The sequence below is a fragment of the Mustelus asterias genome, chromosome 16 (assembly GCF_964213995.1).
Source record: "Mustelus asterias chromosome 16, sMusAst1.hap1.1, whole genome shotgun sequence".
NCBI classification, from domain to species: domain Eukaryota; kingdom Metazoa; phylum Chordata; class Chondrichthyes; order Carcharhiniformes; family Triakidae; genus Mustelus; species Mustelus asterias.
This window is the reverse complement of record NC_135816.1, coordinates 72,674,316-72,691,517: the sequence shown is the minus strand read 5'-3', so window position 1 is coordinate 72,691,517 and position 17,202 is coordinate 72,674,316. Positions and strand designations below refer to the sequence as shown.

General features: G+C 45.2%; 1 protein-coding gene across 2 annotated transcripts in view; it reads left to right on the top strand.

Annotated features, from left to right (window-relative positions):
- Positions 1-17,202, top strand: part of LOC144505244 (transcription factor COE1) — a 225,151-nt gene that overhangs the window by 190,380 nt on the left and 17,569 nt on the right. For both annotated transcript variants that reach the window (XM_078231273.1, XM_078231274.1), the window contains exons 6-7: positions 8,142-8,207; positions 8,793-8,970. In XM_078231273.1, the coding sequence (XP_078087399.1) occupies positions 8,142-8,207; positions 8,793-8,970 (244 nt within the window). The remainder of the gene's footprint in view (positions 1-8,141; positions 8,208-8,792; positions 8,971-17,202) is intronic.

Genomic DNA, 17,202 nt, shown 5'->3' with positions numbered 1-17,202 from the left:
ACAGGAGAATTAACTTTCACCTCACCAGGCAAATGGGGCCTTGCCTTATGTGTCATCTAAAAGGTGGCACTTCTACTTGTGAAATGTTCCCTCATTACTGCACTGGAGTGTCGACCAAAATTATCCAGTCAAGCCTCTGGATTGGGAACTTGGATTTGAACCACACTCTGAGGCAAGAGTGTTACCAACTGAGCTGAAACTGGCACCAGCAATTGCAATGCCTCTTGGCCAAAACGTTACCTATGAAGGCAGCAGACACATGGGAACGCCACTAGCTATACGTTCCCCTCCAAGCCACTCACCATATTGACTTGGAAATATATCGTTGTTCCCTCACTGTCATAGGGGCAAAATCCTAGAACTCCCTCCCTAACAGCACTGTGGGTATGGGTGCACATGGACTGCAGCGATGCAAGAAGATCTCCCACTCACCTGACGAAGGAGCAGCGCTCCGAATGCTAGTGGTATTTGCTACCAAATAAACCTGTTGGACTTTAACCTGGTGTTGTTAGACTCCTTACTGAGTTTACCCCAGTCCAACGCCGGCATCTCCACATCGCGATTCAAGAAGACAGCTCACCACCTTCCTGCTCAAGGGCACCTTGAGGTAATAAATGCTGGTCTAGTGAGCGATGCCCACATCCCATAAAATGCATAATGAAAAAACAATGTAATGTCGACATGAAGTGGAGAATAGGTATTTCTAATTAGATAACTGAGTGAAATCTGTGGAGTGAGGAATGAAAGGAGAGAGAGAAAGAGGGAGACTTTCACTCCATCAGTATTTCTTACCAAAAAGGTTTTATTCTTTATTGGAATGTGGGCATCACTGGCAAAGATGTGGAGATGCCGGCATTGGACTGGGGTAAGCACAGTAAAAAGTCTCACAACACCAGGTTAAAATCCAACAGGTTTATTTGGCAGCACAAGCTTTCAGAGCCTCAAGCTCCTTCATCAGTTGAGTGGAATTTCAGTTCACAAAAGAAGGCCGCCTTGGAGAACGCTTACCCGAAGATCAGAGGCTTGGAGATCCTCTCCACTTGGAGCCGGCAGTTTGCGGTGTCGATGGAAGCCATGATGTGGAGATGCCGGCGTTGGACTGGGGTGAGCACAATAAGAAGTCTCACAACACCTGATGAAGGAGTTTGAGGCTCTGAAAGCTAGTGCTGCCAAATAAACCTGTCGGACTTTAACCTGGTGTTGTGAAATTTCTTGCTGTGCTTACCCCAGTCCAACGCCGGCATCTTCACAGCATGGCTACCACTGACACCACAAACTGCCGGCTCCAAGTGGAGAGGATCTCCAAGCCTCTGATCTTCAGTTAAGCGTTCTCCGAGGCGGCCTTCTTTTGTGAACTGAAATCCCACTCACCTGATGAAGGAGCTTGAGGCTCCAAAAGCTAGTGCTGCCAAATAAACCTGTTGGACTTTAACCTGTTAATGTGAGACATCTTACATCACTGACAAAGCCAGCATTTGTTGTCCATCCCTAATTGCACTTGAGCTTAACATTACAGAGTTAAGTGTCAATCACATTGCTGTGTGCCAGGAGTCACATGTAGGCCACATGGGTAAGGATGGCATATTTCCTTCCCTAAAAGACATTATGACCCAGATGGGTCTTTACAACAATTGATGATAGTTTCATTACTGTGACTAGTTTTATAATTCATGATTTATTAATTGAATTTAAATTCCACTAGCTGCCATGGAGGGATTAGAACCCATGTACCCAGGGCACTAGCTGGGGCCTCTGGATTACTAAACCAGTGACATGGCCATGATGCCACAAATGTCCCCAGTTCAGTCTGCATGGAGGATTGGTATGTCTGTGCTGTTCTCTACATTGACTCCCCCGAAAATTCTCACTATTCACTCAGAGATGAGTCAAAAAACATGCCTTGGAACTCAGCACAGCAGCCAATCATTTTCCAATGTTGAAATGAGATGTGAGAAGATATGACTACTATGGTGGAATCGACTAGGGACATTGACACATTCATCCAATTAATGGAAAACACCATGTTTGAACTGGATGTAAATATCACTTGCTAAAGGGTACCAAAGGGTTTCTGGCACCTTGTGGAAATGCTACTGTGGATAGGTGGGTTCTCTAATCACCCTTGGCATACTTGGATTAGGAAATGGGAACGAATCACCCAGAACTGCATCGCCTAGTCATTATCCAGTGGACGCATGGAAGGTATCAGAAGAAGATATTATTCTGCACATGTGGGTTTCCAATAGAATCATAGAAAGTTTATGGAACAGAAAGAGGACACATGGCCCATCAAGTCTGCCGAAAAACAAGCCACCCAGCGATCAGAGGGCGAACTCTCGTTAGCGATTAGTACAGAGGTCTGGAAGGGTAAATGAGCAGATTCAACACTTTGGAGACTTCACTGTAACTGCTGCTTGATGCCAACCATCAGATCACCCATCACATTCTGCCCCAAGTACCTGCCTCTGCGGTGACTGAGTGACAGTCTGTTGACCAGTGGGCATACATGTGGACCCCACGTACCCATGTTCCCTGAGATTTCCCCATCCGCTTACATTTGTTGGAAGAGTTTGGAAGAATAGTTTTCCGGCCACTGCAATACAGTAATTGCATTTTCACGAACAGAAGGTAATTTTTCTAATTGTTCAAAAGTTAATTGCTGGGAATATCTGCCCTCCTCCTGTCAAAGCTATAGCAGCAGAATGGGCTAAAGTCTAAACATGAAGGCTAATGTGAAAACTAAATCGTGTACTGCTGTGAGTACTGGTCTTTGGTAGCATGTCCCAATTGGGCAGCTGGTAGTGTGTTCTAGTTGGGTACTAGGTAGCGTGTCCTGGTTGGGCAGCAGGTAGCGTGTTCCAGTTGGGTACCAGGTAGCTTGTCCGAGTTGGGTACCAGTAGCGTGTCCCGGTTGGTCCAAGTTATGCAATTATCAGGTTACAAAGCTTTTGGAATTTGAGGGCAATACAGTGAGCTATCCTGACCTTGGCAGCTGTGCGCACATTACTTGCAGTGGCAGTTTAAGAGAGGGCACCCAGATAAGGAACTACAAGCACTTAATGTGCTCCAGCTACAGGTCATTGGTGTGAGGAGCTGAGTGATCTTATTGGAATTACAGGGGTAGTGAGGGCTGGTGGGAGAGAATGACACCTCCAATCACAGAAATATTGCTCCAAATAGAAGAAAAAGAGGCCTAAAGCAGCAGCCATTCGATATGCATAAAGAACTATGTGAACTGTAAGTGGCTGTTAGTGGAAATGCAAACAATTTTACTGTGTACTGTGGAGAATTTAAAAATCCAGTAGCTTGTCATCAGAAAATAGACGGAAAGATTTTTGAAAATGTTGACGTTGACAGCTAAATGAATGTAATTATGTTACTAAAGTGTTTTACCTTCTTTCTCGGGGCCTTTATATATACAAACACTTAACTAGTGCCTGGAAATTGGTCATAACCACTAAGTTGCCTATAGTGACTACATTATTTTATATGAGGTGAATTTTAACTATAATTAATGTTCTTGTTGTTAGAATATAGAATAAATCCTATAAGTCTTTTACTGCTATCTTCATGCTTTGATGCATTGCTTACACACAGTCTGTGAAAAGTGTTATTTGTAACATTCACAGTGCCTGGCGGCCCAGCCTTACTCCGATTCAAACATGCTTCCCTTGTGCACTGCCTCCCACAAAGCTGCAGGGACTTTCTGCTTGTGCAGCAGCATCTGCAGAATGGAAGAGAAGATAACATTGTGGTCAATGCCACAAAGAAGGAATTGTTATAATTAAATATAGAGCAGGATTCTCGTAACGTTTTGTTTTATTCATTCAGGGGGTGCGGAGGTATTGCCCATCCCTAATTGTCCTTGAGAAGGTGGTGGCTCATCTCTAGTAGTTCCTGTGTGTGTGTATTTACATACAAGTGTGCCTGCATTTGTGTGTGCAGTGTGCATGCATTTGGTGCGTGCGTCTGCATGTGCACATTTGCGTGTGTGTGTGTGTGAGTGCGGGCGCGCGTGCGACACATTGTTCAAACTGGGCTGTTTTATACTCCAGACGTCAATGCTCTGCCAACCCACAGTGTCCAGGTTCTGACTACATGGAGGCTCACTTGGATGAGACCAGACTGTCTCCATGTCTCCATAACCTAACCCAACAAGTGACGGGCATCTTTGGGGGAGAAATTGGAGGAATGCTATGTTCTCCCAAGACCAACAGTAACAATCAGCTTTTAAGTATGAAGTATTTTAGTTTTCCTTTGTGACATGGTTTGATGTGGAATATTTCCAACTGAATGCAGCTATGAGTCTGGGGTTCGTCTCCTGCTGTGTTTTTTAAGCAGTAGCGTTCAGTGTAAGCTGTCTCATTTTTAAACAATTACTTGTTTTCAGCTTTATTAGAACCTAGTGTTTTGAGATGACCATGTGCCTTTTGTTTTGAACAGAAGTTTGATTAATGCCCCATTAAATAGCAAATAGCTTTCTAACATGCCAATGGCCTTGCTGCACCTCCTCCCGCAGCTTGCTGCCCAGCATTTTAGCCACTGGCCTTGTCTACCTCTGTCCTTTGGTGTTACTTTCTCAACATGTATGTCCAAGGTCAGTGTTTTTAAGTTTTAGGCTTACATTAACACTGCAATGAAGTTACTGTGAAAATCCCCTAGTTGCCACACTCCGGTGCCTGTTTGGGTACACTGAGGGAGAATTTAGCATGGCCAATGCACCTAACCAGAACATCTTTCGGACTGTGGGGGGAAACCCACACGGAACATGCAGACTCTGCACAGTGACCCAAGCCAGGAATCGACCCCAGGTCCCTGGAGCTGTGAGGCAGCAGTGCTAACCACTGTGCCACCTTGCCACCCTCACTAGTCAGTTAGGACCTTTGTGAAAAATAAGGGGTGCCTCCTCATTAGTGTTGCATACATTATGTGATTTCTGGAACCTTCTATAGATTACAAGCAGAAAATCTCTCTCTTCCACTCCTTTCCATTTTTATGTGCCTTTGTTATTCAATTCGCTCTCTCCTGTATCACATCGTGTTGTGCACATCTCACTCATTCAGACATTTGCTTAAAATGCAAGCAAAATACTGCGGATGCTGGAAATCTGAAATGAAAACAGGAAGTGCTGGAAAATCCCAGCAAGTCTGGCAGAGAGGATAGAAACGGAATTAATGGTGGAAATTTCCGGCCCTGTTCCAGTCGGGTGGGGCTGGTAAATATGGCAAGCCATTCGCTGCTGGGAAGGGCTGTGAAGGTCGGCCCGACGTTTTGGGTCCGCATGCCCCTTCAGAGCTCTGAAGAAGAGTCTTATGGGCTCAAAATGTTAAGTATTTCTCTATCCATTGATGCTGCCAGACCTGCTGAGTTTTTCCAACATTTTCTGTTTTCATTTCAAGTATTTACTCCCTGCCTCTCTCTGCTAACTGCATTTATCTCTCTTGCACATTGTCATGTCACCCCTCTTTGCCTTCATAACCCCCCATATATCTTGATCCTCTTCCCTGACCTTATTCACATTGTAATGATGCATGCTACAGACTTTGCCATGAACACAAAGGTTATTTATTAATAAGGAAAAACTGTACAAAGGCAACCACCCCAAACAGTCCACCAGTGCCCCAGTTCTACATATCTGCTACCTGCCTTCAGACTGTCTTCTGCTTAGGAGATGGCCCCACCCCTGGGGTGATTACCCACTCTCAGTCCCAATTGGTTCCCCAAGCCAGGTGACCCTCTTCCGCTGTGCTGTCCTTAAAGGGACAATCACCACACACTCATAAGGCCAGGAGTAGACCACTCAGCCCATCAAGCCTGTTCCAGTGATTTGATCTGTATCTCAACTCCATTCACTTGCCTTCGCTCTGCATTACTTGAGACTCTTACCAAATAAGAACCCATCAATCTCAGTCTTGGAAAATTCCGCTCGGTCCTCAGCATCCAAAGCCTTTTAGGTCAGAAAGTTTCACATTTCTGCTGCCTGTTGTTTGACAACATGTTTCTTGATTTTACACCTAAATGGCCTGGATTTAATTTTAATTTTAATTTTATGCCACCTTGTTTTGGACTTCTCTACCTGATGAAGTTTAACATGGCTTATCCCATTCCTGTAATGCTGTTGATTTGGGCTCAACTCTCCTCAATGTAATTATACAATATTGTCATCTCCAAACATTAAAGGTTGAACTAATAACACAATCTGGATCCAAGTACCTCCAGATCATCATCATAGTAGAATATTTTGCATGATCCTTTAATATATCTGATGTACAATAATTATAACAGTGGCCTAGTAGACTGAAGGACACAGCTACCCCAGCACTGTCTTAACATCCAACATGGCGGAGGTTTAGCAGAGTTTTCACAATGCTCTTAGGACCAAAGCTGTTTAGTAACGGATACTGTCCCTTTAAGTGGCTAAAAGCAATTTACCATTGCAGCATGCAGCAATTTGGATCAGGAAGTTATTAAAAGCAGGAAGGAGAAAATCATAACATGAGCCATTTAGGATAATGTTTTTTTTTCTGAATCAGAAAATCTTGCCAGGTCTTAAAGAGGAAGCTACTGAATTGTTCCATTATCGCGAGCATTATAAGTGGGTTGATATATGTGCAAATACCAACCTTAAAATGCAACTTAGGACGCATTTTGTGGTGATTCTTTTGCAAGTATGTAAGTATAGTTTTGCAGAATACAATGGGATAGGAGTGAACTCTAACAGAAAAAGCTGGAGAAGCTCAGCAGATAGGAATGAAATTGGAAAGAAGAGTTTTGCACAATAGGATTGAGGAATACTGCAAATAGAAATGAACAGATTTGAAAGGAAGCATATGAGAAACTTAACAACTGTGCCGGCTTGGCTCAGTTTGCGGCACTGTCGTTCAGCGATAAAGGGTTCACGTTCTACACTGTCATGAGCTAGGCTAACATTCCAGTGTAATACTGCAGGAGTGCTGCATTGCTGGAGATGCTGAATTTTGGATGAGATATATAGAAGTGAGACTCTGTTTGTCTGTCACCTGCACTTAAAAGGCTTGCGGCAGCACTGGAAGAGCAGGGAGTGAGGGAGTGCTCCTGGCGACGATGGGGGTGGGGGTGGGGTGGGGGTGGGGTGGGGTGGGGTGGGGGGTGATGGGGGGCTGCTAATAGTGCTCTCTTGGCGCCACCATTTCATTCGGTGTTGGTGGGATCTTACCGTGCATGCCTCGCTGCGTTTGACGACACAACAACCACGTCTGCATTTCCAAAATAATTCACTGGACATAAAAGACGTAACTAATTAACTCATTGCTTACGTCTTTTATGTCCAGTGAATTATTTTGGAAATTGTCTGCAAGTGGATAAGAAAGATGCAGAAAAATTCAATTATAAAAATACAACATAAATTACACGTGAAATATAAACATGAAGGTATAAATGTGTTTGTGTGTATGTGAGTGAATGTATCAATAACTGTGAAACCTATATCAATATTTAGGTATGTTTATTAATAAACTCTTATATAACTCATTCTGTCCCCACTGGCCATTTAATTCCAAGCAGCACACTAATTCAAACCGCAGTAAATTATTCCATTGATAAAATAGGAGTCGTTGGGCATTTGCCACTACTCTGTGGTAATAAGGCTTGATTGGTTTATTTACAGATAATGCACGTTCACACAAATTAAGATTGCGTTTAGCATCGTGACTGCCTGTCAATGTATAAAAGCAAGATGCGAATGAGCCAAATGGACGGGAACATTTCCAGGTCCCGATCTGTGCTGAGTTACCTGACAGTGCTGCAACGAGAGCAGTGTCCTTGTTTTGATGACCCGGGCGAGATAAGGAGAAAATGACTGAGGAGTCCAGATTCCCCTGTTTGTGGCTCACACTGGGATATGTTTGTGAATGTCTGAGAGTTGAGGGCAGGATGAGCTTGTACTTTGACTCAAACCCAAAACCGGCTGGCAGTGAGAGAGTGGATCCGTGTGGGATGCCCATTGGAACATAAAATTGGCATGGGATGCAAAACCCACATCCAGATCCATCCCATTCCCACTGTGAGATTTAGATTAAAATCAGGTCCGGTGTGTCTGAATGCTCCTGCATTAAAACAGTATGTTGGTAATCTAAGAAAATCTTTGTCCTTTTCTTCCATAGGAAGTTATCCTGAAGAGGGCGGCTGACTTAGTGGAGGCACTTTATGGCATGCCACATAATAACCAGGTAATAGCTTGTCTAGTGTATCATTGTATAGAGATGACACTGTGGCAGTGAGGGCCGGGCGACTGAGGGACTTTTGAGGACCAGGATATTGAGAGCCAAGATTCTGATGGCTGTGGAGCTGTGAACCAAGATTCCGAAAGCCAGGGAACTGAGGGCTGGGGAACTGAGGAAGGGACATCAAGGGCTGGGCCATTGCACTGAGGACTGAGGGACATTGAGAGCAGGGGAATTGAGGGACATTGAGGGCCAATGCACTGAGGACTGAGGGACATTGAGAGCACGTGAATTGAGGGAGGGACACCGAGGGTCATTATACTGAGGACTGAGGGACATTGAGAGCAGGGGAATTGAGGGAGGGACACTGAGGGCCAATGTACTGAGGACTGAGGGGCATCAAGAGCAGGGGAACTAAGAACTGGGACTCTCAAAACATGGAGAGGGAAGGCAAAAAGGTTAGGAGATCAAGAATACAACTGTTGAATCCTTGCATGCGCCGATGTATTACTGTTTTAAACACTCTGAGGACTGGCAGTCAGTTTCTACTGGGCTTAACAATTTATTTTTGCTTCAAAATGTGCCTGGTAGGAGATTATCCTGAAGCGGGCAGCTGACATCGCAGAGGCCCTGTACAGTGTCCCTCGGAACCACAACCAGCTTCCAGCTCTCAGTAACACATCCGTCCACGCAGGGATGATGGGAGTCAACTCCTTCAGTGGTCAGCTGGCGGTAAATGTGTCCGAATCCTCTCAGGCTGCCAATCAAGGTAAGGCTTTCTTCACATTGAATAGAGTTGTCTCCATGACTGAACAGGCTTCTTGCAGCCCACCACCCCAACCTTGTCCACTCTTCCCATTAGGTGGGTAAGGTAGGGAAGACTGAAGAAGCTAGTTCTGGCTGAAAGGAGACTTAGCTCAGGCATGTAAAATTATAAAGGAGCTGGACAGTGTGGGTCGGATGAGCCTACTCTGTTAGCAGAGAGGTTATTAACCAGGGCACACAGATTTCAAGCAATTGATGGAAGGATTAGAAGGGAATTGATGAGATTTTAGGGGCATGTTAGGGGTCTGGAACACATGGCCTGAAAGGAATGTAGAGGCAGAAACCCTTGTTGCATTTAAAGACCCTTGGATATGTCCTCAAGTTACTTGAAATGCAGCAACAACTTACATTTACATAGCACCTTTAACCTAATGAAACATCCCATAGTACTTCACAGAAGCATGATAAACCAAAGGATTACACAAAGTCAGATCAGGAGACACCAGGTCAGATGGCCAAAAGCTTGATCAAGGAGATGGGTTTTAAGGGGTGTCTTAAAGGAAGAAAGTGAGATAGAGAGGTGGAGAGATGTAACCGAGAGTATTCTAGAGCCTTTGACTGAACTGGAGCCTCGACCACCAATGGTGGTGAAATTAAAATCAGGGACGTTCATTGGGCCAAAACTTTGTGGGCACCATTTTCTCAGAGGGTTGTGGGATTGGAGGAGATTACAGTGGTAGAGAGTGGTGAGGTCATAGAACCATAGAACATTACAGCACAGAAACAGGCCTTTTGGCCCTTCTTGCCTGTGCCGAACCATTTTTGTGCCTAGTCCCACTGACCTGCACCTGGACCATATCTCTCCAGACCCTTCTCATCCATGTACCTGTCCAGGTTTTTCTTAAATGTTAAAAGTGAGCCGGCATTCACCACCTCATCTGGCAGCTCATTCCAAACTCCCACCACTCTCTGTGTGAAGAAGCGCCCCCCCTAATATTCGCTTTAAACCTTTCCCCCCTCACCCTTAACCCATGTCCTCTAGTTATTTTGTCCTCTAGCCTCAGTGGAAAAAACCTGCTTGCATTCACTCTATCTATACCCATCATAATTTTATACACCTCTATCAAATCTCCCCTCATTCTTCTGCGCTCCAGGGAATAAAGTCCTAACCTAGTCAACCTTTCTCTGTAATTCAGTTTCTCAAGTCCCGGCAACATCCTTGTAAACCTTCTCTGCACTCTTTCAACCTTATTAATATCCTTCCTATAATTAGGTGACCAAAACTGCACACAATGCTCTAAATTCGGCCTCACCAATGTCTTATACAACCTCACCATAACATTCCAACTCTTATACTCAATACTTTGATTTATAAAGGCCAATGTACCAAAAGTACTCTTTACAACCCTTTCCACCTGTGACGTCACTTTTAGGGAATTATGTATCTGTATTCCCAGATCCCTCTGTTCTACTGCACTCTTCAGTGTCCTATCATTTACCTTGTATGTTCTACCTTGGTTTGTCCTTCCAAAGTGCAATACCTCACATTTGTCTGCATTAAACTCCATCTGCCATTTTTCAGCCCATTTTTCTAGCTGGTCCAAATCCCTCTGCAAGCTTTGAAAACCTTCCTCACTGTCCACTACACCTCCAATCTTTGTATCATCAGCAAACTTGCTGATCCAATTTACCGCATTATCATCCAGATCATTGATATAGATGACAAGCAACAATGGACCCAGCACTGATCCCTGTGGCACACCACTAGTCATAGGCCTCCACTCAGAGAAGCAATCCTCCACTACCACTCTTTGGCTTCTTCCATTGAGCCAATGTCTAATCCAATTTACTACCTCTCCATGTATACCTAGCGACTGAACCTTCCTGACTAACCTCCCATGCGGGACCTTGTCAAAGGCCTTACTAAAGTCCATGTAGACAACATCCACTGCCTTCCCTTCATCCACTTTCCTGGTAACCTCCTTGAAAAACTCCAATAGATTGGTTAAACATGACCTACCAGGCACAAAGCCACGTTGACTCTCCCTAATAAGTCCCTGTCTATCCAAATATTTGTAGATCCTATCTCTTAATACTCCTTCCAATAATTTACCGACTACTGACGTCAAACCTACCGACCTATAATTTCCCGCATTACTTTTTGAGCCTTTTTTAAACAACGGAACAACATGAGCTATCCTCCAATCATCTGGCACCTCACCCGTGGATACCGACATTTTAACTATATCTGCCAGGGCCCCTGCAATTTCAACACTAGTCTCCTTCAAGGTCCGAGGGAATACCCTGTCCGGTCCTGGGGATTTATCTACTCTGATTTGCCTCAAGAGAGCAAGCACCTCCTCCCCTTTAATCTGTATAGGTTCCATGACCTCCCTACTTGTTTGCCTTATTTCCATACACTCCATGCCAGTTTCCTTAGTAAATACGGATGCAAAAAACCCATTTAATATCTCCCCCATTTCTTTTGGTTCCATACATAGCCGACCACTCTGATCTTCAAGAGGACCAACTTTATCCCTTACTATCCTTTTGCTCTTAATATACCTGTAGAAGCTCTTAGGATTATCCTTCACCTTGCCTGCCAAAGCAACCTCATGTCTTCTTTTAGCCCTCCTGATTTCTTTCTTAAGTAGTTTCTTGCACTTTTTGTACTCCTCAAGCATCTTATTTGCTCCCTGTTGGCTCTACATGTCATACATCTCTCTCTTCTTCTTTATCAGAGTTCCAATATCCCTCGAGAACCAAGGTTCCTTATTCTTATTCACTTTGCCTTTAATCCTGACAGGAACATACAAACTCTGCACTCTCAAAATTTCTCCTTTGAAGGCCTCCCACTTACCATTCACATCCTTGCCAGAGAACAGCCTGTCCCAATCCACGCTTTTTAGATCCTTTCTCATTTCTTCAAATTTGGCCTTTTTCCAGTTTAGAACCTCAACCCGAGGACCAGATAGATCTATCTTTATCCATGATCCAGTTGAAACTAATGGCGTTATGATCACTGGAACTAAAGTGTTCCCCTACACACACTTCCGTCACTTGTCCTAACTCGTTTCCTAATAGGAGATCTAATATTGCATCCTGTCTAGTTGATACCTCTATATATTGATTTAGAAAATTTTCCTGAACACATTTTACAAACTCTAACCCGTCTAGACCTTTAACAGTATGGGAGTCCTATATGTGGAAAATTAAAATCTCCTACTATCACAACTTTATGTTTCCTGCAGTTGTCTGCTATCTCTCTGCAGATTTGCTCCTCCAATTCTCACTGACTATTGGGTGGTCTATAATACAACCCCTTTAATGTGGTCATACCTTTCCTGTTTCTCAGCTCCATCCATATGGCCTCGGTAGACAAGCCCTCTAATCTGTCCTGCCTGAGCACTGCTGTAACATTTTCCCTGACTAGCAATGCCACCCCCCACCCTTCATCCCTCTGCCTCTATCACGTCTGAAACATTGGAACCCTGGAACATTGAGCTGCCAGTCCTGCCCCTCCTGTGGCTAAGTTTCACTAATGGCTATAATGTCATAGTTCCATGTGTCGATCCACGCCCTCAGCTCGTCTGCCTTCCTCACAATACTCCTGGCATTGAAATAGGCACACCTCAGAAGATTATTACCACCACATACAACCCTTCTATTTGTGATTTTGCATGAACTATTAACATCATTTATTTTCACCCCCGTCCACTATCTGCTCTGGCACCCTGGTTCCCATCCCCCTGCAAATCTAGTTTAAACCCTCCCCAGTAACACTAGCAAACCTCCCTGCAAGTATATTGGTCCTCTTGTAGTTCAGGTGTAACCCGTCTCTCTTGTACAGGTCCCACCTCCCCAGAAGAGGTCCCAATGATCTAGAAATCTGAAACCCTGCCCCCTACACCAGTTCCTCAGCCATGTGTTCATCCGCCCGAGCATCCTACTCTTACCCTCACTGGCACGTGGCACAGGTAGCAATCCTGAGATTACTACCCTCGGGGTCCTGCTTTTTAACTTCCTACCAAGCTCTCTATACTCAGACTTCAGGACCTCCTCACTCTTCCTTCCCACGTCATTGGTACCGATGTGTACCATGACATCTGGCTGATCACCCTCCCACTTCAGAATGCTGTGCACGCGATCAGAGACATCCCTGACGCTGGCACCCAGTTGGCAACAAACCATCCGGGAGTCTCTGTCACGACCACAGAACCTCCTGTCTGTACCTCTGACAATCGAGTCCCCTATCACTACCGCTCTCCTCTTCTTCCACCCTCCCTTCTGCACTGCAGAACCAGACTCAGTGCCAGAGATCCGGCTGCCGCAGCTTGTCTCAGGTAAGGCATCCCCCACAACAGTATCCAAATTGGTATACCTGTTGTGGAGGGGAATGGCCACAGGGAAACCCTGCTCTCCCTGCCCTTTCCCTTTCCCTTTCCCTTTCCCTTGCTTGACGGTAACCCAATTACCTGTGCTCTGTGCCTTTGGCGTAACTGCCTTCCTGAAGCTACCATCTATAAACTCCTCATTCTCCCGAATGATTCGGAGGTCATCCAGCTCCTGCTCCAATTCCCTAACGCGGTTTGTTAGGAGCTGCAGCTGGATGCACCTCCTGCAGGTGTCGTTGTCAGGGAGACTGGAGGTCTCCCTGACTTCCCACATCATGCAAGCGATGTATTCCAACATCCTGCCTGACATTCTTCTACTCTGAAGAACCAATAACAACTTACCGGAACCTACCCTCGCCTCTGCCTGTTCACGCTGAAGCCTGTTTGGGCCAAAGCCGTCCCACTCTGCTCCTTCTCACTCCGCCACCCGCTCACAACGCTGCCCACTGGATAGAGCGGCCTGCTTTTTAAACCTTCCACGCGCTATTGGCTGACATCAGAGAAAAAGAAAACTTCCCAGGTCTCACTGGGGTCTACTTCCGGTTTTAGACTTCGGCTGCCTTACAAAAACTCCTAAAAAAAGAAATAAAAAAAATTAAGTTATAAATCTCTCTTTCCTACTAGCTTTCCTCATTTGAATCACCTCTCTAGCGGCTCATCTGGAACAATGAGGTCATGGGGGGGAGATTTAGTCATGGGTAGAATGTGGGAGGACTGGACTGCAATGGAATAGGTAAGTCTAAAGATAATGAAGGCACGAATGAAGGTTTCAGCAGCCGAAGAGCTGAGACAAGGGCAGAGTCAAGAAGTGGAAATAGGCAGTTATATGAAGAATATGAAGTTATAAGCTCTGTTCAGGGTCAAATATGACACCAAGGTTGCAAACAGTTTAATATCAGACTGTTGCCAGGGAGAGGGATGGAGTCAATACTGAGAGAAAGTAAGTTGGAGCGGGGGATTAAAAATAATGACTTCTGTTTTCCCAATATTTAATTGGAGGAAACTTCTGCTCATTCATGACTGGATGTCAGATAAGCAGTCTGATAATTTAGCAACAGTGGAGGAATTGGGAGAGACGGTCGTGAGGTGGAGTTGGGTGTCATCTGTGTGGACATGCAAAAACTGAAGCTGTGCATTTAGACAATGTCGCCAAGGAGCAGTGTAAGAAATAGGGGTGGGCCAAGGGTAGATCCTTGGGGGGAGGAAGGGGGGAGCGGGGGACGACGCCCGAGTTAAGAGTGCGAGAGCAGGAAGAGAAGCCATGCCAAGTGGTTCCCTGGCTATGATAAAATAGATAAGAATGGAACCAGGTGAGAGCATCTGTACATTGGCGGAAGGTGGTGTGGTCAACCTGTCAAAGGCCGCAGGCAGGTCAAGAGGGACAAGGAGGAAATGTTTACTTTTGTCACAGTCACATCCCCCCTCCCACCAGGATGCAAGAACCGGGAGTAAACTTCATATCCAGCTGATGTGGGAGAAAAGCATTGACGGTGAGCTTGAAGTGGATTTAGCTGCAGTGGCCTCTTCCTATCTTGGGGCCTGTGCTGTTTGCTTGAAAGCTGTCAATAGCTGAGTCACCTCACAAAAAATGACATGAGTGCCAGAGTTAGGAGGGAGACCAATCAAAGTAAAACACGGTGTAGTCACATAGTGTTATGATAGAGAAATAGCAATACTGCCGCTGCAAGGGCAGAGTAATTTCTCACTGCCTAGATACCGCAGACTTGTGAAGTAGCATCTAATATACAATGTTAGATACTGATCAATCCTTCTCTTTGGAGTTTAGTGAATCCTGACTTTTCCCTCATCTTCTATATAAACATTTCAAGTGTTCTAAAATCCATTTGAAAGGTTGCTGCCTAGGTTGATGTTGCTATTCTCTAATAGCAGAACCCTCCAGCTGTAACCCTTTTCTCTTATTGCTGTTCCATCTATGTTGATAGAAGTGCTACAGTGCAGCAGGAGGCCATTCAGCCTATCAAGTCTGCACCAACTCTCTGAGCATCCTACCTAAGCCCTCTCTCCCGCCCTATCCCTGTAACCCCACACATTCACCATGGCTAATCCATCTAACCTACGCATCTTGGGATGACGCAGCAAAAATGCTGCCTCATGGCGTGACAGGACACAAGTCGGCCAAACTCCTCATTTTCACGTGTGATGCAGATAACAAATAGGTTAGACCAAGGAGAGCCAATGGATGTTATCTATCTTGACTTCCAAAAGGCCTTTGACAAGGTGCCTCACGGGAGACTGCTGAGTAAAATAAGGGCCCATGGTATTCGAGGCAAGGTACTAACATGGATTGACGATTGGCTGTCAGACAGAAGGCAGAGAGTTGGGATAAAAGGTTCTTTCTCAGAATGGCAACCGGTGACAAGTGGTGTCCCGCAGGGTTCAGTGTTGGGGCCACAGCTGTTCTCTTTATATATTAACGATCTAGATGACGGGACTGGGAGCATTCTGGCCAAGTTTGCCGATGATACAAAGATAGGTGGAGGGGCAGGTAGTATTGAGGAGGTGGGGAGGCTGCAGAAAGATTTAGACAGTTTAGGAGAGTGGTCCAAGAAGTGGCTGATGAAATTCAACGTGGGCAAGTGCGAGGTCGTACACTTTGGAAAAAAGAATAGAGGCATGGACTATTTTCTAAACGGTGACAAAATTCATAATGCTAAAGTGCAAAGGGACTTGGGAGTCCTAGTCCAGGATTCTCTAAAGGTAAACTTGCAGGTTGAGTCCGTAATTAGGAAAGCAAATGTAATGTTGTCATTTATCTCAAGAGGCTTGGAATACAAAAGCAGGGATGTACTTCTGAGGCTTTATAAAGCACTGGTTAGGCCCCATTTGGAGTACTGTGAGCAATTTTGGGCCCCACACCTCAGGAAGGACATACTGGCACTGGAGCGGGTCCAGCGGAGATTCACACGGATGATCCCAGGAATGGTAGGCCTGACATACGATGAACGTCTGAGGATCGTGGGATTATATTCATTGGAGTTTAGGAGGTTGAGGGGAGATCTGATAGAAACTTACAAGATAATGAACGGCTTAGATAGGATGGACGTAGGGAAGTTGTTTCCATTAACAGGGGAGACTAGGACGCGGGGGCACAGCCTTAGAATAAAAGGGAGTCACTTTAGAACAGAGATGAGGAGAAATTTCTTCAGCCAGAGAGTGGTGGGTCTGTGGAATTCATTGCCACAGAGGGCTGTGGAGGCCGAGACGTTGAGCGTCTTCAAGACAGAAATTGATAAATTCTTGATTTCTCGAGGAATTAAGGGCTATGGGGAGAGAGCGGGTAAATGGAGTTGAAATCAACCATGATTGAATGGTGGAGTGGACTCGATGGGCTGAATGGCCTTACTTCCGCTCCTATGTCTTATGGTCTTATGGTCTTATGCTTTGGGCAGTTGTCAAGAAAGAGCTGGCATTTCCCCGCAGGAAGCAGAAAAGAATCAACAGGATCATTAAACCAGCTTTTATTTACAGTCTGAATAGTGGATATCTTCTTTTCTCTTACTGCACAGCAAGAAAAGGACTCTCAGGCTGAATCCCTGCCTTGGGAATGCCCCCTAGCCAGACCAGGCCATGGCTGGAGGCCCATGGCTTTGCTAGGACCCACAGGGTTGGGCGGGGGGGGGGGGGGGGGGTGGGCTGCACACAATGTGCCGTAACCAGATGCATCACCTTTACAGAGATTGAGTAACGATCTTCAAAGACCACTTCTATGCTGATCCAAAAAATTGCCTTTTTATTTGTGGATACATTGTGAGGCAGTCTTCCAGATTTTATTTTTAGCATTGAAAACAGTCAGGGATAGTGATGGGAATTAGAGCAGGCAA